Genomic DNA, 21973 nt, shown 5'->3' with positions numbered 1-21973 from the left:
GAATATATATTATAAGCATATGATTGCATGATTTTCTAAAGGATGAGAGTCGGATCTAATATCCAGAGGCAATTGCGGTTCGTGACAGTGTCGAGGAGATAAGGGGTGGTGGTGCATCACTGCTTCGGCCCCTTGACTGTATTATATATATATATATATATATATATATAGACAGCCAAAGCTGTGTCCGCACAACGAAGCATTTTCCGTGTGAACATGCCCGTGTTAGCAGCTTGGCATCTGGCATGAGTCAGAAGCGAGCCAGACAGAAAGCCGTTGGAAAAAGCGAGAGAGAAAACCGGACAAAGAGAGTCAAGGGGTCGGATTTGGACATGTATATTTTTAACGGATGGGAATAATGAAACGATGCGTTAAACTTTGCACCTGTTGTGATTTTAGAAATTAGCGCTTATGAATCAACTCGTTAAATGCATCGAGATCTCTAACGACCCTTGATATCTGGCCCTATTCACATGGCAAAGATTAGAGCATTACCCCAAGTGGAAATATAAATTCTGCAAATCTCTATCGGCAGCGTTTATGTACGATAAACGGATAGACAATCGCAAAGGCGACTCCACCAATAGTATTACGCTACGCACTTTGGTATAACGGAAACGGGGTGTAACCAGCCGTTTCCGGTGGACCATTCACCATGCGTAGAGAGAGAGAGAGAGAGAGAGAGAGAGAGAGAGAGAGAGAGAGGGAGCAGAAGACGACGAGAGGCTTCCATTCATGAAAGCATGACTCACATGCGTGCTACAGCAGTGAACGGGACCCCCCTTCTTGTGCGTGTGGCCCTAACGCGTGCAGCTGTGTGTGCCTTAGCAAGTTGCTCGGCACAATCATAAAGGATACGTGGGGATACGTGCTCGGGCAAGCGTGCAATCCTCCATTTTCTCCGTGTGTCTGTGCGAGCTTACACGTGTTTGTTGAATACACGTATACCAAGCACGGGGCCCCTTTCCCGAATGTGCAACTGGTGGAATGCCGTATGTACCTGGCCAACCGTCGAGGGACGAACACTTTGTCGCATAACCTTACACTATTAAGCGGGACAAGGAAGCTTGGGAAATTTACCGATGAAGTCAAAAGCTTCCTCGAAGTACTGTTTGAGATTTTGGTGGCTAGAATCCGACGCTGGGATCTGCATGTAAGTGATGCCACGTTCCTCGTGGTATCCGGGCAGTTGAGAGGTTACGTTGAGTACCCTGCTGGCACCGAGGGCCTTCAGGAGCTGCAAATCGGCAGCATCCTTTCCATTGCCAAGGTAGAGGAAAGGTAAGACTCTGGAAGCGGGGTGACTGTCGATATCGGCCGGTTGTGGCGTAGGTGGTCCCGAGAAGCTAACTGGATAACCAGGTCCTGGACTGGAGCAACCGCTCACCGTCGGACTTTCAGCGCTGCCTCCCCCTGGCGGCAGCAAAGTGTCCTCGCAAAGCTCGCGATGCCGCCTATGGAACTCCTTGTGTCCTCCTGCAAAGCGTATTAGTCAATTAATTCTTCTTCTCTCCTTCTTCATTATTCTATATATGTATATAGTCTTTCTAGCCTATTTATGAGCAAAGCGTTTTGTGGAAAGAGAACGGCTGGCGGCCCGGGAATAAATGGCTGGGGTAAAAATAAAGAAACCGATGGGTAAGCCAAGCTACAGGAGGGGGCGAGTAAGAAATGTCGGCTAAAAGTGTCTTCTCCTATCCCCTGACCTGTGCCTCTCGTAAGGAAGGCCTGCCTCTGCCTGGCTCTGGCCTCGCGATGAGTCACGCTCTTCGTTTCTCCCCTCATCCCCCCTTTCTCATACCCCTCACGCTCGAACGAAACATCTCTCGCTGCCATCCGGCCCGCCCGGCGGCCACCAACCCCAAATTGTCCTTTTGCTTCTCGTACATCTAGTTACCGCGAAACGACTCCTTTTTGCACTCAATTAAACATCCAGCGAACAAACTGTCACTCTATATTTCTCTGAAAAGCCTCGCTTCATCGACACTTTCATTCGTCACGTGAGACAATATATTGAATGGGAAACCTACCCTAGTAGGATTATTACAAAGAGCTATTTAGTGATCTTATATGATTTTATCCAATTTACGGCAATATTGCTTTTATACAGTAATCGCGCTATGTAATTTTTTCTAATGATTTTTAAGATGGCTACATTCTTTTTCAGATCGGGGCCCCACCGAACAATGAACAATGGTGATATAGAATCGATGTACCATTGATCGGACGAATGATTCAAGCATCGCGATCTACAAATTAAGAAACACCTTTCAAAACGTCAAGCTTCGTCGATTCTACAATTACTCATCCAACGGCAACTGAACAAATTCTGCTTTTGCGTAATTGACTGACGTAAATTGAAACAATGCGGAATGCAAATAGCACTGCTTCGAACGATTTAAAGGATCCGCGAGAAGATGGGCAGCATAATGTATACAATATATTACGACGCTTATTTCGTGCTATCCGGGATCGATGCTTCGCTCGGCAGACAAATGTTAATTAACCTTATGTGTGCTGGCTAAGTAAGAATCATTGACGCGCAAGGCTACGTCTTTCGGCGCCAAGAAAACCTAACCTAATTATTGCGGCGACCATCAATGAGTGCGATTCGATATTTATCGAAAAGGCTTCCAACTGTTGCACATCTTGCACCTAACTAATCTAAAAGAAAAACAAACTTTCTTCTGGAGAGGTGATTGTATAATGAACGAGCAAGGGGTATGGAAAACACAATGCGCCGCTACAAGATTTATGCAGCCGTAGAGGAATTTGCGAGGAATCAGCGATCGAATCGAAGAGGCCTTACCAAGTTACCAACGCGGCGAGAGGGTCCAATGACCGTCATGAAATAACGTTCACGCGCGCATTTCACCGCCTCAATTACCGCGTGACTCAAGTCTGACCTGTATTATTCCTCTTTGGAACGATCATTCGTTAATGACGTCTCATGGCTCAAAAATGCACGAAGTAAGGATTATTTTGAAGCTCGAATAAAAGATGAAGGGACGGAGGGGCGATAAAAAATTTTGGACGCATACAAAACGAGCAGTTGTTGCTTTAGTCATTCGAGAGATTTACATGAGACAGCTAATCCGGCACGTATTACAACTTTGATACGCGCGATGTTGTCTGACTCATCGAGAAGAGATTGTACGTTGTATACGGCGCTACGTTATCCGCTTGCCTGCCTTTTCAGCTTGATATTCTCACGTCGAAGAGGTACGCTACCTAATCTCTCAATATGTATACTATATATAGAGTACATTTCTATAACATACTATTTAGTATAAGAGTGTTTCCTTTATTTTTTTAAAGTCTCCGCAGATTGAGAATTAATCAAAAGAATTTATACCACATCGTGATGTTCCGTAGACAGCGATTCTACCGATCTGACAATAACATTCGAAAACGAGAAAATTCACTCTCTGTTAAAGACTTACCCCACGTATCGAGATTCTCCAAAGGTACCAGCCTCAGCAACAGGCAAGGCGCTTGCTTCTTCATCCTCATATTTTGCTTGTCTTTCAAAACTCGCGCCACGTTTCCCTTTTGTCTATAATACTACTCGCAACACCATTTGACACCCGGTCACTCAATCAACTTAAATCTCGTATGTTGTGCTGAGACAGATGTTACGCGAGTAAATCGTGAAATTGGTACAGTGGGACAACGAAGCTCACACAGAAAACTATGCTGTCGATCGTAGTGTACGAACGGTAAAGTTTGCAGACAAATCTAGCGTTGCTAGAGGGACTGTCGACCGACAATATACTAACTGAACTGAAACTGAACCAACCGAACGACCTAAGCAAGCGCGGCGCACGAGAGAGTTTACATGAGGCTCGACACGCGGTGAGTCATCGGCACAGCCGAGCATTGGCTAGGCACTCCGTGACGTCACGTGATTCGCAAGCGGAGACGTACGAAAGCGACCGAATACGCGCGGTACGCTTCTCCGCTCTTCTCGTTCCTTCTCTTCCTCGTATTTCTTTATTACTTTTTTCCTCTTCTCCATTATATCCTTTTCCTTCGTAAATAACCTCTAATGCTTCTCATTAACCGTTTGCTCTGTTTTCAATTTTTATATCAAACTCGGCCGAACAGTGAACGGCATAATTTTTATAAGAGGAATTACTGTCAGTTATAGAGCAGAGGATCAATCGACAAGCGTGAAACGTGGGATCAAACTGGTGGAATGTTTTACCTGTCCTATGGCCTATTACATTTGAAAAGTAGGAGGTTGCAAACATGAATCATTGAAAATTCTGGAGTCGAACGTCGCAGAAATATCCTTGATTGAAATGCGCAAAAGTAATTTGCTACGAAGAGAGTGTCTGAAATGCGTCATTGCGCAAATACCCGTGCGCGATTCGTCAATTACTCTCCAAGTCCATATAGAATACGGACGTTGGTGAAGATGAGTTGGGCGTTTCTATAGCGTAAGACTCGACGTAAATTGGAGCTCATCCAGGGTAGCAAGGTTGAAACAACGCGTGGTGGACGCGACCTTTGAAGCGAGTTTCGCATAGCGCAAACCGTTCTCTACCATCTGTGCGAAATAAAACGAAACGCGACGCTTCAAGGAGATGCGAAGAGCTGTTTCTGATTTCTCTATTGAGAAATATCTTATTGGAAAAGAGACAAACATCTGTGCCTAGGTTCTTCTCGCACGATCGTTACTCTAAGGGCGGTTTTTACGCTACATTTCCACGAATCGAACATCTGCCGGTTCGGATTTGTCACGGCTCCAGCAGATACACAATCCATTCGAGTCTTCTCTTCTATACATACGTATACACACATATATCAAGCCTGGTATATACACCCAGGTCGTCTTTTCCAAATATCTCTCCACTTTCTTCAAATATATAGTCTGCAATTTGAACGAAATTTTGACCTGAGTACCGAGTACACCTTTCACGCTTTTGACCCAGTGATTCAGTTTTAACCTGATGAACGGAAATCCCTTCGGTGACTAATCTTTAATAAGCAAGTACGTGATTCGTCGCTCGACCATCCTGTATTCTCAAGGACTATAAAGTCATCAGAGAGATTTCCCATACGATCAAGAGATAAATCGTGCTCTTCTGATGCACAGCATTCTTCTCAGTTTAACCTAACCTAAAAATTTAATAGCTCGATGAGATATTTTATCAGTCTCTTATTACATACCAGTCATGCTTTATTAGAATGCAATATTGAAATGATCCGCGCGTCCTTGCTTGACACAAATCAATTCTAGATTCTTCCATCTCGTTTGCAACGTGTCACTCGGTGCTGTTTTATAAGAGATCTGCATTGGCGTGGATGAAAACTCAACGTGTCTTGGCCAATCCACGAGTAAATATATGGGAATCACGGGGGTTAAGATCAACGTTCGTCGTAATGAAATGAAAATAGAAATGTATTATGACTGCTGAATAATTGATGGGGAATTAATGATACTCGTCGATGCTACTTGCTATGCGCATTCCTGCCGAACTTGGTAATCGGGAGCATAGTTGCCGCTTGCCAGCGCTATAGCAACTCCGAGATACCAATAATAATAAAGGATAGTACATGCATATACTGCAGCGTTTACGTTCAGGCCCCGCCAGGAATGGCGTGCTAGTTTAGTATACTTTCATCGTACACATAATATATAAAGTTTGAACGCCATTAATGACGATCAGTATACGCGGGCTTTCAGGGAGAAAAACTGTCATCTCGCAAAGTTCTATAGTAAATCAAATTGTGTACACACAGAAAGATCCGACGTTTTCTACCGGACTTGGTAATTGAAGCACAGTTGGCAGCGGTATACGCAAGTCCGAAGTACTAATAATAATAATAAAAGATGGTACATATACATGTATCTGCGCACAATGTTTACGTATGCTTTCAGGGAGTAAAACTATCATTTCGCAAAGCTCTGCAGTGAATCAAACAGTACACAGAGAGTTCCGAGTACACTATCCTAAACATTCGAGCGTTATTCACAGCTTACAAATCCCTAATATTGTGAATCATTCTTGTTGAAAGAGCGAGAGAATAAGGTTCACCGGTAAAGTCCAGCAATTTTAAGCCATGCAATTAGTCTATCTCGCGTGTTTTTCCGATTAGAACGCTCCACGTGAATCTCGTAAAGCTCGCGCAACATAAAAAATACTGCTTTATCGTTTTATTCGCAGTTTTGACGTAAGTACGAGAGCGGAAAGTTTGCAAATATGAGAGATTGGAGGATTGGTTGAAAAGAGGAAAGCTATAATGAGAAACATGGAAGCAAGTTTGAAAATAATAGCGTCGATATCGATGCTCAATGTGGTCAAGTATGACTCACCGTTATAGCAGCGAGCAGTTTGCTTTGGCCCTGAATTATTGGCGCCTACATTCGTGTGATCTACGCGTCTGCATATATTGTTTGCAACGTTTCCTTACCTACACGGGCACAATATCCTTAATAATATAATAAATTACAAGATCCAATTGCGTCGATATATAACGAGCAAAACATTTGCTCGCTCACGCAAAATCTTTCCTATATCGACCGACCCGCTTTTAATACGTACACGCGACTATTGGACGGATAGTAAAATTCCACGAAAGACGAGCTTTTTACATCGCAATAACGAGTTGTGATAGATAAAAATTTCCGACTGTTGAACCCTGAATTATTGGGACTATTATTCGCGCGATCCACGCGTCTGAACAATAGGTTTGCAACGTTTCTTTGCCTGCACGCGCAATATCAAAATAAAATGCAAGAGAGATTCAATTACGCTGATATATAATATAAACAAGACATTTGCTGGTTCGCGTAAAATCTTTTCTACATCGACAGACACGCTTTAAATACGCGCGATCGATGGACGAATAATAAAATTCCACGAAAGGCGGGCTTTTTATATCGCAATAACGAGTCATGTATCATAGATAAAAATCTCTGATTGTTGAAAATCGATTTCAGGTCCGTTTTAGGAGCTCTTTTAGAGCTGTGTTTACAAACGGGAAAAACAGAATCGAACACGTAATCTTGTGGTTAATGCACTGCTACTGGCTTACTTCCTGAAAGGAAATGTGCATCCATGTGCAGTCACTCACACAATGACGACACCTGCTGGACATGGTCACACGATTAACACGTACGAATTTCGAGGTGGTGTGATGAATGTCATGAAAGATTCCACCGTGAATGAATCATTCGAGTGCTTGACTAGAAACGCGCGTGTTGCATACGCAACTATATATATATATATATACACGGAAAGCTCGCCTGTGTGCTTCTCTACGTTCTCTCGACAGGAATTTATATTGGAAAAAAGAGCACTCGGACATTATTAGCTTAATTACCGAGTGGCAGAAACAATTGCTGAAAATTCCAGTATAAATCTACGCCATTTGTAGAAACATTGAAAAATCCGGAAACGTAGCACGTACTCCCCTCTGCTACTATACATGTACATATCAACCCTGTAAACGTTTTCCCTCTTAAAAAAAAATATATATATATATATATATATATTTGACAAAAAAGCACCTAGAAATTAATGACGCATTTGCCGAGTGTCAGAAGCAATTGCTAAAAATTCAAGAATAAATCTACGTCATCCATAAAAACATAGTGAAAGATCTAGAAACGTATATAGCTCGAATTCCCCTGTGCTGCTGTGCTTAGCATACTAAGATGACTCACGAATCAGGGGGAAAATTTCCATTGTTTTCGAAAACAATGCTAGTCATTTGGAGTGTATGCGCAGTTATAGGCAGGAGATGATGTCCATTGTAACGGGGGAGGGGGGAGCATGATTCCGAGCAAAAGACACCGTTCTAATCTAAAGTGGCGATGCCAATCTAATCTAAACGTTTAGCTTTGCAAGGAAGGGCCAGCCAGCCAGCCGAGCTCGATGACCGGAACAAGCGCGCGGTGAGCGGCGCGCTAGGGTGTTAATAATTTCCCTGATAGCGAAATCGTCGAGAACTCGGATCGCTCGTGATGGGGTAGGTGTTGCGTTAGGGTCTCTGTGGCGGTGGTGGGACTGCGTCGCATCGACTTTCGTCACGTGGATAACGCTACTGGTCATCGCGCGAGACTGTAGCAGGGGTGCAGGGGAGTGCGAGTCCTTCGCGTACGTGATACATACACATACATGTATACAATACCATATAGATAATAGCAGTACAATGTTTCATTGGTTTCGGCGTTTCAGGCCGATTGCACAATGGTCGCGCAGCGTGCGCTCTACAATGGCCCGATGATGTTCGGATAAGAAGCCAGAGGGCAGATAGGGGGGGGGGGGGAGGGGAGGGTTGGTGGTGGTGAAAATGACGGGAATAACGAGGCGGGGTAAGGGCGTCCGCACACTGCTATATGAGCTGGCAGAATCGTCGAATGAGTCAGTCCACCAATTTGTCAGTGATAATCGTGCAGCCACGAGATTTTTTCCTTTTCCTCATCCTTTTTTAGGGAAACTTGGCCGCCTAGCTCATCAAAACCAGTCAGTCGCTCGGCCGAAATTCGTGTACGATGAGACACAAGGCTATTCTCGCGCGCGAGTGCAGCCTTCTTCTTTATTTGTCTAAACTTACATTCTCAGCACTCTGACTCTCTCGGATCTGCATACTCAACTCTATATACAATAGCACCTTTGTATATCCGATTGACAGAGACACGTCATTCTCTTAACTATACAGTTACAGCGTTCTCTCTCTCCCTCTCTCTCTCTCTCTCTCGATCGAGAGGAGCATTCTTTTGGGAATCCTTCGATTAAGCGCTATCTCTCGCTCTTTATCGACCTTTTTATCAAGCTTTTTATCTTTCAGGTGTCACGCCTGCTGCATAGATAGCGCGCTCGTTTAGACATTTGGATCGTTCGGTAAGAGAACGCGACGAAGAAGAGGATAAAAGAGATAAGAGAGCTCTGCACAGCGATAAATCGCTGGTCCAAGAAGCCGTAGCGCGCCTATGAGGCTCCCAGCAATTTTCCAAGGGACTTGATATATTTATATACTATATATATATATATATATATATATATATGTACAGTGTACATATATGCCATACGCATTATCCGACGAGGATGAATCAGCTTCTCGGTACACGAGCAGCTATTAGGGACGAGGAGATGAAAGGGTCGTCGTGGATCCTTTGTGATTTATTTGCTTGGCTCGCTACGAATTAACCGCGGATTCCAATTGCTCGTATAAGAACGCTATATATAGATAGGAGACAATTCTCACTGCGAATTTGTCCATTTTTAGCGAATTTCCTGGAAAACTTCTCCGAAGCCACGTACGTCTGTACGTATATATAGAGAGACTTTGAAGTTTCTGCGTAAAGTTCTTTAGCGTGATATTGCTAAACGCGCCTCGCGCAGGAGGAACGGTTCGACTCGCGCGACTTTGCGAGGCTTCCTCCGAATGGGAGAGGAGGCTAGGGAACGGTGGGTCGCGAGTGGACAGGACAGAGGGATGGAGACGCTCCCTCTCGAATCGAATGGAAGCAAACAAAGTTGCCTGCGATAACTCGTGTTAGAATGTATGTACTGGACACTGTGTGGGGTACATACCGGGGCTACTGGACTGGACCGAGCGGGACGGAACGGAAGATGCGGAGGGAGAGGGAGAGGGGTAAAGTGTGAAGGCCGAGCGAGGAAAGTAACCGACTTCTCTCCCATCCCCTCCACTCTCTATACTCTACACGGCACAGTCCTTCTCACAATCCTTCCTGCGCCGTAGCACATAGCCAGCAACGCCAATCAACGACATTCCACAGGCATCTCATCTCGCTTCACGCTCCTTCATCGATTTACGGCCCTCCTCCTCCTTTCCACTACTCGATTCTTCAACTTTATACCATTATAGTCCCTCGACCGTGATACTCTCGTCGATTTTAAGCCGCGAGCTTTCGATAAACACAGCTACATACAGACACTAACACTATTATACCTTAGTGCTGATTAATTTGTTGCTTTATCAAACAGAGGTAACGCAATCCCCATACTTCCTTCGGAGGTGTCTATTAGTCAGCCGATGATTTATCGCAAAGCGGCATGAATTTGCTGCATATAATATATGTTTCATAACAAAAGTCTCGAATTTTCAGCTATTACTCATAACTCGAGGCGCAATGAAAGAGTAGAATTTGCCAGTGGAGACGGACCAAGGAACGAGGAAGAGGTTCGTCGACCTCCGTAAGCCAGCTGAGACTGAGAATCGAGCAGCTCGTCGCTTGGCTCCTTTCATCTATTCTTTCCTTTCGTATTCCATCTCCTCGACGATGAATCACTCCCCTTCTTCTCATCGTCCGCCGATGTTGGCATTAACGAAGGACGCGGAAGCTAATAGCTATCATCCTTGAGCGACATGGCTCGACCAGACGTTTCTTCCCAGCCAATGAGAGATGCCATTTTTGGCACCGAATCTGCATGCATAGTCTACGTTCTCGCTCGATACCTCCAACGACGGTCGAAAACAGCGAGAGACTCTCTTGCATAACTCTAACGATTCCATCTGTGACACGAGAAAACCTGCAGTGCGACAACTAAATTTAGTTTTATTCTTAAGATAGTGGAGCAACTCGTTAGCACAATCTTACATTTAGCTGAATACTTACGACACTTTTTATAGGTCTATCAACCGTGTAATATTTTTGTCATTATATTAACGCGACTTTCAAGTGATTCGATGGAAAAATTGATCGTAGCTTTAAAAGATGGAAAATGCCTTCGAGTCAAACATATTTAACAGTATTTTGAAAGTGGCCAAAAGAATTTGCGATAAAAGAATACGTGTAAACGCTTCTAAAGTTTGCAAGAGAAGTGTCTGGCTTAAGCGCGCAGTTCCTGCACTCTTGAGCAATGTTGTATTAGTCATCTTTTTCAACTAACTGATAAATAAGATAAAGCTTCGCGTGTTAATTAATCCGTCGAACGAGCTGAAGAACGGTGGATTGATGATGAGCATCTCTTAATATGCTACAATATCACATGCACACTCGATCCATTATATATAGTCCGCTCATCAAAATCTCACAATTTTTTCCTTTGGCAGCAGAAACACGAGGGTTTCCTTCGTGAATCTCTGCTGAGCGAGACGAATCATCGTATTGGCTCTCTATTATTGATGAAACTGTCACGTCCTTCGAGCAATATAATGTCATCCGGCGCGTTCGACTCACCAAAACATTACGTTACGTCATCCCTGATCGCATGACAGCCTTTCCTTTCAGTTCCCCTATTCATAGTGCCCACACATGCTACATTACCAATCTATATTTTCTAAAAACGCCAATCGAGAGATTTAAACCAATGAGAATAGCGAAAGAAGCTAATTTCTCTTTATGCTCTCCTTCACTATATACTTTCACTGCAAATTTCTGGACTGTCGCGAATCGCGTGCAATTTAAATTTTGCAACGATCGAATCTCTCCGAGTTAGCCAAGTATAATGCAGGTATGCGAATTTCTCGCGGAGTGTTGCATTCTCGAGATAGATGAGCGAATTGAGAGCTGGTTCGTTGAAACGAGTCGTATACAGGAACAAGTGGATCAAAGCGGACGACGAGGCCTGGTGAGTCAGAGAGAAAGTAAGCAGCGAAGCATTCGTGATTCGACGTTTTGACGACCCATGGAGATAGAGATAGAGATAGATGTATATATAGGTTTGTATCTGGAGAGGGAGAGAGAGAGAGAGAGAGAGAGGCCGTAACCGTAAGGATTAGAAACGCCGCGTTCTAAAACATCACGAGGCCATCGTCCTTTCTCGCTGCATTGTTTCGCGCTTTTACGCCCGGAAAAACTCACCTTATTACCCATCTACTATATATATATATATATATACAATAACTATATAGCATAGCTAGTCTAATAGTGCAGAGAAAAATATTACAAGGCATCGTATTATGGCGTGCAATAATCGTAACTGTGTCGATTATCCGGCTGACTCACAGCCAGCAGCAATTATCTCAACGATATCGCCAATTTATTTTATATCGCCAGTGTCAATTCGACGTGCAACGCATTGTGCAATCTTTCTGAAAAATTCTCGCACCGACGCAACGGGAAATTCGAAGGAAAACCTTGCCACACGAGTGTATACACAGCGACGACAAAATATTTACATGCATATAACGTAACGATTTAATTGAAACGGGTTGTGAGGTCTGCTGAGATAATGACTTCTTCTTGGAGAGGCAATATAACGTATTGTTTCAGAGAGCGGATTACGCTATGCCGCTATGCCGTTGCCGTAGCAGAGTAGATAGAGCTCTTGTGTTCCACGAGCATAACGCTCGCCATGACTCACACACTTGACGATTAACAGACCGCTAACAATAATAATAATACCGCGAAAACATTATAATTTATCTCTTTTACAACAATTCTCTCTTATATCGATCGCTCTCTATTATATTCTTCATAGTATATATATTTACCCGTCCAACTCGGAGGATGGAGATTATTTTTAGCGATAAATAGTTGATTCGTCACGCCTCGAGTAAATATTAATAAGACTTCTCCGGCGGAGAGTTCGATGGACCGGAAAACTCTAGCTTCTCTCTTGTACTCTATATATATATATATATATATACTATATATGTAAAGAGTAATAAGCTTCGGGGGATTAAAGAGACGCGAAAAGGTCTCGAGCGGTAAATGAAAATTATCTTGAGAGTTTAGGGTAGTGCTCCTCCGTGTGTGTATATTGACTTGGTTCGATCGGTAAATAGCCGAAAGTGCTTCTCCCAAAGGATCCACAGGTCCTTCTGGAGACTGAACTCTCTTAAACTCACCCTACCAAAAATCGTTCGACTCGTATGCGTCATGCTTCGTTTTTCCTGGTCGATTCCTAAAGAGGGAAATACGTCTCGTCGGCTGAGGTAAATATTTCAACCAATCGATAGTTTTTCATTGAATCAAAGAACAAGATTAATTCTTCCGATCGATCGGATCCGGCGCGTGTATCTTATCGACTTGGTGCGCAGATTTATATCTCAACAAAGTCCCTTGCAATTGTTTCTAACTGATGATAGAGGGAGGGGAGTGGGGGAGAATTAATATATTGGAAGAGCCAAAGGAAAATCTATTGTGCAGCAGCTTGAAGGAATGATGTGTCAGTAGCAGGTCCTCCATGTGGCACTCGTGTGTACATGCAGTATATCGGTGGATGGCTCGCATAGCCTGGATGGACCATATACGCGTTTCAGTAAACTCCTCACGTTCACCGAGTACATTTGGTATAAACAGAGCAAGGGACGCACACACGTGGCTAGCACACGCAACGCGATCAGTCATCGGTAGTTGTGGCCGAGGAGTGTGGGGGTAACGCGTACACGTCATACGCATTCAGGTTAGTTGAATAAGCCCTTGAATTAGGGAAAAGGGGGCGGGAAATCGGAAGGGCTGGAGAGAAAGTCGCAGCGATGCTCGTTGAAAAAAGAGAGATTCAAAGGGACGAGTATATATGTGCTATATAGGGGTGCTTAGGGGGTGAGCTGGACACGTTAGTCATTGATACACTTTAAACCGAACTATAGCTGGTGACTCATATTATATATATAATAATCGTCATCGACAGCTGATCCAGATGCGTTCTACGACGCAGGCCGTATCCCCCCTTCCTTCCCCCTCTTAATGACGACCCAACACCACCTCGCAATCCGAACACGAGGGCTTAGGAAAAGCTCACAAAGGCAAAATTCGGCCCCACTGCTCTCAAAAAGCGATGACTAATTCATTAAGTCTCTCTCTCTCGCTCTCCCTATACAGCCAATATGTCTTTGGCGTCCATAACGCTACGGAGCCCGTTGGGACGCTGAACTGTTTCACGCTCACGCGCATTTCTCAATTTCAATTTCGTACCATTCCTCGAGGGTCGAGAGATGCCAATTATTGGCCTCTTTCTCGCTATTATAAATATATATATATTATATATATATATATAACAGAATTAACGTGATGTAATAATTACGGAAAATGATCGAGCGAATAAACTTATTAGTCGACGCCGGTGCGTTTGTTGCATAACACGGCGGACGCATTTGCATTTCTTTAAAAGATAAATAAATTGTATATAAAGAAAAGTTTGAAAGATAAACTGGCGAGTATCGAGGAGGAAGCTGCGATATACATTCATGCAGAAAGAATGGAATGAATGACGCGATGAATGAAAGGTTTCGGTCTGGCGATAACCATCGAACAGCTCTACGCGATGACTGTAATGCAATTTGCATGAATTACAGCAGCGGGACGTTACGCGTACCGCTCGCTATAACAGATTTCCACCAACTTTCCGTTCTACGATTTCTTCTCCATTGGCTTTGTTCCCTCCAGTGTGTGAGAAACCATGACTGATCCTTTATCGCAGGTATATAATAGGAATTTTTCTATCCTGCATAGTTCAACTTCTGCTTTCGCGAGAAAACTATTTAATAATGTAGATATATATATATATATATATATATATATATATATGTATAAAGCTGTCCAATTAACTTATCGCGTTAAAATCTTAAATTATGCTTTATATATACACTCTCCTTATCAGAATTACGAAAGTAGATAAACCAACAAAGAAATACCGCGTTATTTAGCAAAATTCAGAGCTTGGGAAGAGAAAATGGAAAATTTCTGTGAATAAATGAAGAATTGTGAATTTATTCTATATAGCATCGAAGAAGGCATTTATGAAAGAGCAACGTGCGCAGCAATCCTCCGTCGAATAGGCTTCGTGGGTGGCTGTTTCACGCTGACTGGCGTAATTCGACATTAATGTAGCGGAAGCTACGATAGAACGACGATGAGGCAGATGACAGATATCGTGTGTGTTCGCGACAATGAACGCGATTACGCGGAGAATAGGCCTCAATGGGTAAAACACACCATTGCTTTTTTCTGCGCTTCTTATATACATATATACACATCTACATCGAGAGAGCAACACACAGCAATTGCAAAAACAAAAACAATAGAGCAGTGAAATCGTGGAAATTGAGCGTTTACGTTATTGTCCTCGATTCGGCTTAATGACAAAACTGTGTCAATGTTTTTCGTTGCTTGATTAACGTTATACACACAAAAACATATATATATATATATATAATTGAGAGGGGGGTTACCAATCGATATAATAAACCACGCCGGATGCGGGATAGTACAGGTTCGACAATGCTGGTACTTGTTACGGGATTAAGAAAGAATCGCGACGCTTTAACGTCGAGGCGGGGGTGTCAGGGGGGAGGAGAGTAAAGGAGAGAACGCGTGAGTCAGCCTTTGCGTTTTAACCCTGCGCGCGCGCGTATACACAGTATTACACAGCACACAGCAGCCTGTTTACGCTGGCTAAACTCACTCGGCCGTATGTCAAAATCTTATTGCATAACGCATCCCCCAGCCCAGCGCAGTCTCTCTTTTGGATATTTAGCCATGACTCAGAAGCGGATTACGAGACTTGGCTGGCGTTCCGCGATCTGCCCAGTGCCCTGGGACGCTATAGGCCACGTTTCCTCCGTTCTCCCTCTCTAGACTCTGTGCCCTCTTCCTTCCTATAGTACTGTATGTTTATGCGTATATAAAAATGTTTTAAATCAAAGAACAATTTTTCGTTACAACAAAAACAACATTTATTTTTACAATGAATTTTGTTTACTGGTTGAGATATTTTTTTTCGTGTATATATATATATTGTACGAGAGAAATATGAACCAGGATAAATTCAAGGCTAACGCTAAGATGCTGAAATTTTGTTCCATCGCATTCTCCGTATGTATATTGGTAAATAAAAGCTGGACGCGAATGAAACGTAAATTGTCTGTTTTGCATCGCGATGGAAGGAAATTGAGAGATGAACGTAAAAGTACGTAATTGTCGATAAGCTTGAAATGTAGGATGACGCTGTAATAGTTAAATGGGGCTTCAAGGACTACTCACGCTGCATCTATTCAAGCAATTTGCGAATGTCGCGACAATCCGATCAAGAGTTAGCTTCGAAAAAGAAATAGATTGCTATTGTATAAGAGATGAGACAATTATTCAAAGCTATAACGCGTTTTGTAACATAATACAGTATAATAAACGTTATTGTATTGTAGTACACTTAACAGACTAGACAGTTCCCCCGTGTTACATAATTTGCCAAAGCATAGCATCGTTTTTAATTCTTTTGTAAATGCGTCCAATACTGCTCAGTGCTCTCTTATCACTTTGCTGTATATGCTTACACACACATATACATTTATTTATTATGCTCTTCGAGTATATAGCGTTTATTAATTCATCGACCACTCGCCGAGGACGCCTAATAATTAAACCCAAAAGATATACAAGAATTTCGATTTTTTATTCTTATCGAATCGAGATCACATTCGACTATATATTGTTTTGAAAATATTTGGTAATTCGATGGAACAGCGTTCTAGTTGGAATGACTTATACTCGTAAATAAGACACTTTATCTAAACTGGAGTACTTAAATGTCGTTACTTGGTTGACGTCATGCTTAATCTATATACGAATGCTGATAGATTTTGTTCAAGGACCTTACGGAGGTGGATGACCTTTGAGTCATTCTTCAATAAAAACTGCAAGTTAGTGCGACAACTAAATCTTATTATAGAAAAAGGAGTGCTGAAATGTATCGAGCCTAGCCTCGATTATAAAATATTAGCATTTATTCATAGATAGCACGAGAATGGTAAATAAATATCTTTAAGAGTTTTTCAACTTTTGGTTCTTCGCGTTATGAAAATGCGCTGTAGTTTTATTCCATTCGTCATAGTTTTTTTTCGCTGCTTGTACAGGGGTGGGATGGGATGCTGATGGATGATGACGTTATAGTTTATCATTGAATTTAGTATGGCAGCTCTGCTCTCGTCATCGGGCGAATAAGCGGTATCCTTTGGCTTTGGTCAGTCGATAACCTCAGTTCGTTCGCTCGCTCGCATTCATGTCGACGGGGACCTTGAAGAAACACGAAGGTCCGGCCGCACGTACCTCGAACGTCCTCACGGTAATATTTCTTTCTAGCAATGTTTAACGCTTTTTACATCTCGTTTTACCGGTTATCTTTTATATATATATATATACATGGACGAAAATATCTCGACAAAAGAAAGCACAAGTTTATAAAACGCAGACAGAGAGCAAGAATGATCGACGCGAGAATAGCCATCAGCCTCGGCATGCTTAAATCTACTCGAATTTCTACATGAGCGAGAGAAAAATCAAGGCAACGAGCACGGAAAGAACTGTAATGTTAACTGCCAAGCGGATCGGCTGACTCACGAGCTATCGATAAAGTCAATAAATAAATTTTAACCAAGCAGGCGAACTCTCAAAAATCTCAAGCGTGAAGAATGACGCCGCGCGCGCGGCAGTCTGAATCATAAATATTCTATATGCGGAATCTTGCTAGAGTTTCGTGCAGGACACAATGAGTGGAGTATCGAGAGGGACAAGGATCCTTAACAGAGAGAGAGAGAGAGAGAGAGACGAAGGCCGACCGTAGAGATTTTCAAAGAGACGTCGATCTCACGATTGCGTCGTTCCTCGACCCTTGACCTTTTCGCTTTTTCTACTTCTTCTTCTTATCGATTTAAACTTAGTGGTCCCTATATAAGCGAGTATATAAAATAATAAATAAAAAGAATAGAGTTGTTTGGAGAAGAGGAAATCGAGGTCGGTTCCATCGAGTCAGTTCCAGTCTCCGTCGAGATGGAACGGAACGGAACGGAATGGAACGGAAGAGAAGAGAAGAGGGCAGAAAAGAAGAGAGCGGTGCGCAAATTCTGGCCGACTATTCGCGTCGTCATCTCCGACATGAGTCATTCCTATGTATAGGTCCCCACCTTTCGCCCCACACTGACTGCTTTGCTTATGTATAAGTGTGTATATATACTATATAGTACATATGGTATATATACCGAGATGATGATGGTGACTCCAAGTACCTCCTGCTGCTGTGGCCTCTCTTTTATCTCTTATTTTTTCCCTTTCTTCTCTTCTTGCCCTCGTATAATCCAGCTTCTCTTCCGCCATGCATATATAGTATACGCACACGCGCACATTTGCGTATTCTTTTGAACACCGCAACCAGAGGAATAAAGCTTCGCTATGCGATTCTTGGATGAAAGAGCATTTTCGAACATTGCCCCTTTACCTTCTTTAATTCAAAAGTCAACGTATATATATATATATATACTCTCTTTGAAATTTTCCTAATCCCTCTCTATTACTTCATCCACGTAGAGTATTAGAAAATATTAAAAATAATAAAAACTTTTCTTCCAAATCTACAAATAAAAACTGGTAATTACAGCAAATCTATGCGTAGATTTGTTTTAAATTAAATACTTCTCCTGTGCAATTATTATACCGAATGCTTTCGTTATTTCGTTTTCAATGGTCGATAATTATCATGTAATTGATGTAAAATTCTTCCATGTGAATTCTCGTATATATATATATATATATTTATTTATATAACAGATTTCTCGTATGTATATGAAACGGAGAAAATTGGCCGTTGCTGTTGCTCGATTACGGTGCATTGAAATAAAGTATTATTCGTAATCGAAACACGTTCAACGAGAAAACGCGTTTGAGTTGGAAATCGTTAATAGTTGTAGCAAGTACAGTTAGATTTGAGAGACTGCGACAAGGAAGAAGGCCGGTATGAACACACGCGTATGATCAAACAGAAGCTTCCACCAGCTTTCAATATCATTATGTTGTTTTAAGAGGGATCGAGAAAATGTTAAATTACAATTCATTTATATATTTAACTCGTCACTGTGGTTCGTTACAATTAAGACGAAAGATGAAAAAGAGGAGACCCGTTCGGCTAAATGGACGAAACTTGTATTTTTGAGAGCTGAAAAAATATAGATCGGATCTATTTTTGAGCGACGTCGTAGAATTTGGTATGGGCCTGTGGTTTCTAGCATAGGTCAACGAACGATGATTTGTGCTCCCTACTAAATTTGATCGAAGGCTCATCGGAGTGCAGTTGCTAGCCGAGTTCCCCGCTGCCAACCTGGCCTATTAAGGCGAACCTCATCATGAATGGCGAGAGGCGACATCATTTCGATATTGTGCAACTCTGGCAATTTGGCAGTGCATCTCTCGCTACAGCGCCAAGGGGAGGGGTTGAGAAAAAAGAAACAAAAAAAGAAAAAACAGAAAATAAAATACACTCACACTAACATCCCTACACACACTATTGTCAAAAATCAAGGTATAAATTATACAAAAGAACTTCCATCCAAGGAATATCGTATAGATAACGAGGAACAATGACCGAGAAAAATAAAAGAATCAAACATAATATAGCAGAATCGATCCCTATACACACATTATGTTACCGAAAATGAAAAGAATGGCAGATTTAATATTTTACGAAAGAATAATGTGTTGTGATTCTAAGAATATTTGTATAAATATAATAAAATAAATGAGACTGACCGAGAAGAAGAGCCGGTTCTCTATTGTCATCCAGCAGGGCTGCCAGAACGAGTAGCAAGGGATGCTGTACGGGTAGATGGTCCAGATGTACGGTGCAATCGTCATAAACGACCACCTCCCTGTAATGTCTTCTCCTGAGGATCTCTTTGCCCTCTCTGGCTGTTGCCAAATCGGCCAGGGTGGCCTTGCCCATTTGCAAGCGTCTGCGATTGAATCGATCGGAGCAATTAAGGTTTATGGCTCCGCTGATATGATTGACATTGTACAATATGAACGGTCTGCAGTCCAGGAGGACCGGTGCTGACTCTGGATGAGCCAATCTCAGCGCCAGCTCTTCGCTCGTCAGGGTCCTCGTTCTCCTCAGGACCAATTGACGCTGAAGAGTGTTGCACTCGGAGGAGGGACTGCTCGGTAGACTGACGGCCTCCAGCTTGCAACGTTTCGAGGCTGATAGCGGGAAGAGATGATGATGATGATGATGATGATGATGATTGTGCTTCTGATGATGGAAATGATGAGTGGTAGCGGTATCGCAAGAGGAGCAACAATCGCTATCGTTACTGGCACAGCCAGAGTCCGAGGTGCAGTTTGTCGAGCTGCTTGCCGAGCTGCAATCCGTGATGCAGCTGTCGACGCTGCTGCTGGTGGAGGAACTCGGCGAGATCGGCGAGTTTGGCGTCGACATGAAAGACCCCGCTGGTGGTCCTGGCTCGCTCAAACTTCGATTCAGCACGAGCTTCAGATTATCGCGAGGACGCCCAGCCGTAACTGGCTCGCAGCAGACCAACGTTGACATTCTTGACGATTTCTCCACTTTTCCTCTCTGATTCTTATCCTCTTCCTTCCTCTCCTTCGCGTCACTCCAACATATATCCAGAGACAGGGATGGTGCTGAAACAACAATACATACTTTTTAGACTGTGTGGGCTGGTTTTTCCTTGCAATTTTAACAAATTCAAACTTTTTATTTTGTCAACAAAGTATAATTTCTTCGTATTCTTTTTCTTGCATGTGCCAATGTGTGTAATAATGTTAAATACTATTTAATTAAGCTGTTTCTCTTGTTAGATATGTTTACATACATGTGAAATGGAGAGGTAAGAACGCAATTTGCGAGAAACGAGGAATTAGTATTCGGTATAATTCAAGCAGAACTCTGTATATTAATTACTATATAATAAAAGAATTAAGAGCGTACGTTAATTTAAAATTTCGCTTTCGTCTCTGCAGTCGAGTACTTGTCCAAAGCTCGCAATTGTAAGGATGTATATGCAAAGATTACAATTATTTACCCACATTTGCAGTGAAATAATCTTAGAAGCATTATCAGAGAAGCCGCAGCAGAGTTATGCGTAGGTATATTGAAATTTAGACAAAAATATCGAGCTTCTACAAATATTCATTTAAATAATTTCAACACTTGTATGGAACGATATCACTCGTGGCGTAATCCTTATTTCTGGTGGAGAAAGTGAGTCACCAGTTTTTTTTAGCGCTTTATAAGCATTTGCTGAAAACTTAGCGAGAGAAGTAAGATTGCGTTTCTTTTTTTATTCATTCCAATTTAGCGTTCGGTCGTAACAAAATTATACGTACTGGAAAGGGCGAGTGAATTTCTTAAGGTGTTATCCCCTGGCATTTAAAGGTTTTCACGAATCACGATCTATTCTCGCTTGCCGCGCACCTATAATTTCTCAAGCTCCTTGCATTTTTCGATCGCTCTTCGTGTACACGAGGTCAACGTTTTTTTCCTTCCAGCTTCCATTTAAGCACAAGCGACAATGCTGACTCATTTTTAACGACTCGTCGCAAATAAACGACTTTTGCTCTCTTAATGTGGACTTAATTACCGATAAGATAATTTTTCCTGCTGCTGTCGCCAAATCTTTCCAGCCTTTTCTTTATTCCTTTCTTTATTGTAAGCGGTCAATGGCCATCGGTGGTATTTTTCGAAAGCGTCGTTTGGAAGTGGATCGAGCAATGAACTATTAGCTCTGGCTCGCCTTAATAAAGGTCGGTGGCGCTTCGAATCACGGCCAAGCCTCGTGTGGGGCATCGGTATAGGAATGATCTAAAAAACTGCCAATCATATATATATATATATATATACGAGGTTTGCAGCCTGATTCAAGGTGACACCGACCTTAAGCCGAATAAATGCAATAGGAAAGCTCTATTGTTTTTTTTTTTTTGACAAATGCTCGATAGTTAGAATTGTGCAAGCCGAGGGAAGAAGAAAGACGAAGGAACGCCTGTTGGGCCCTGAAGACAATTCTAATTTGGAAATTGGATTAAGACCAATGTCTTAGCGAGACATTACGAAAGAGCGAGTGTAAGCAGGGATGGCCTAAGTTAGAAATTACGTGATGTACGAGGGATGCGTATCGTTCATCGATCAGCCACTATGTTTTTTTGCTTTCCTCACTCGGGCTAAGCTTTGATCGATAGTGTACAAAAACCTCGTAGACTCTGATCTCCGAGTGATACCCGAGACACTATTACACATCTCCCGATGTCCTTGTAAAGTTTCCTCCC

General features: G+C 42.5%; 1 protein-coding gene across 4 annotated transcripts in view; it reads right to left on the bottom strand.

Moving 5' to 3' along the window:
- LOC136775106 (dual specificity protein phosphatase 10-like) overlaps positions 1–21973 on the bottom strand; it is a 39474-nt gene that overhangs the window by 4313 nt on the left and 13188 nt on the right. For 3 of the 4 annotated variants that reach the window (XM_066729609.1, XM_066729600.1, XM_066729621.1), the window contains 2 exons: positions 19439–20329; positions 1081–1476 (listed from right to left, as the gene is read on the bottom strand). In XM_066729609.1, coding sequence (XP_066585706.1) covers positions 1081–1476; positions 19439–20329 — 1287 coding nt within the window. Of the gene's footprint in view, positions 1–1080; positions 1477–19438; positions 20330–21034; positions 21790–21973 lie in introns of those variants that run through there. The other variant, XM_066729615.1, reaches the window with a different exon arrangement.

This window comes from Prorops nasuta, unplaced genomic scaffold, assembly GCF_024137725.1.
Source record: "Prorops nasuta isolate Cenicafe-Biocafe unplaced genomic scaffold, Cenicafe_Pnas_1.2 PNAS00002, whole genome shotgun sequence".
Taxonomy (NCBI): Eukaryota; Metazoa; Arthropoda; class Insecta; order Hymenoptera; family Bethylidae; genus Prorops; species Prorops nasuta.
Note: the sequence above shows the minus strand (reverse complement) of the source record. Positions and strands in the feature narration are given on the sequence as shown.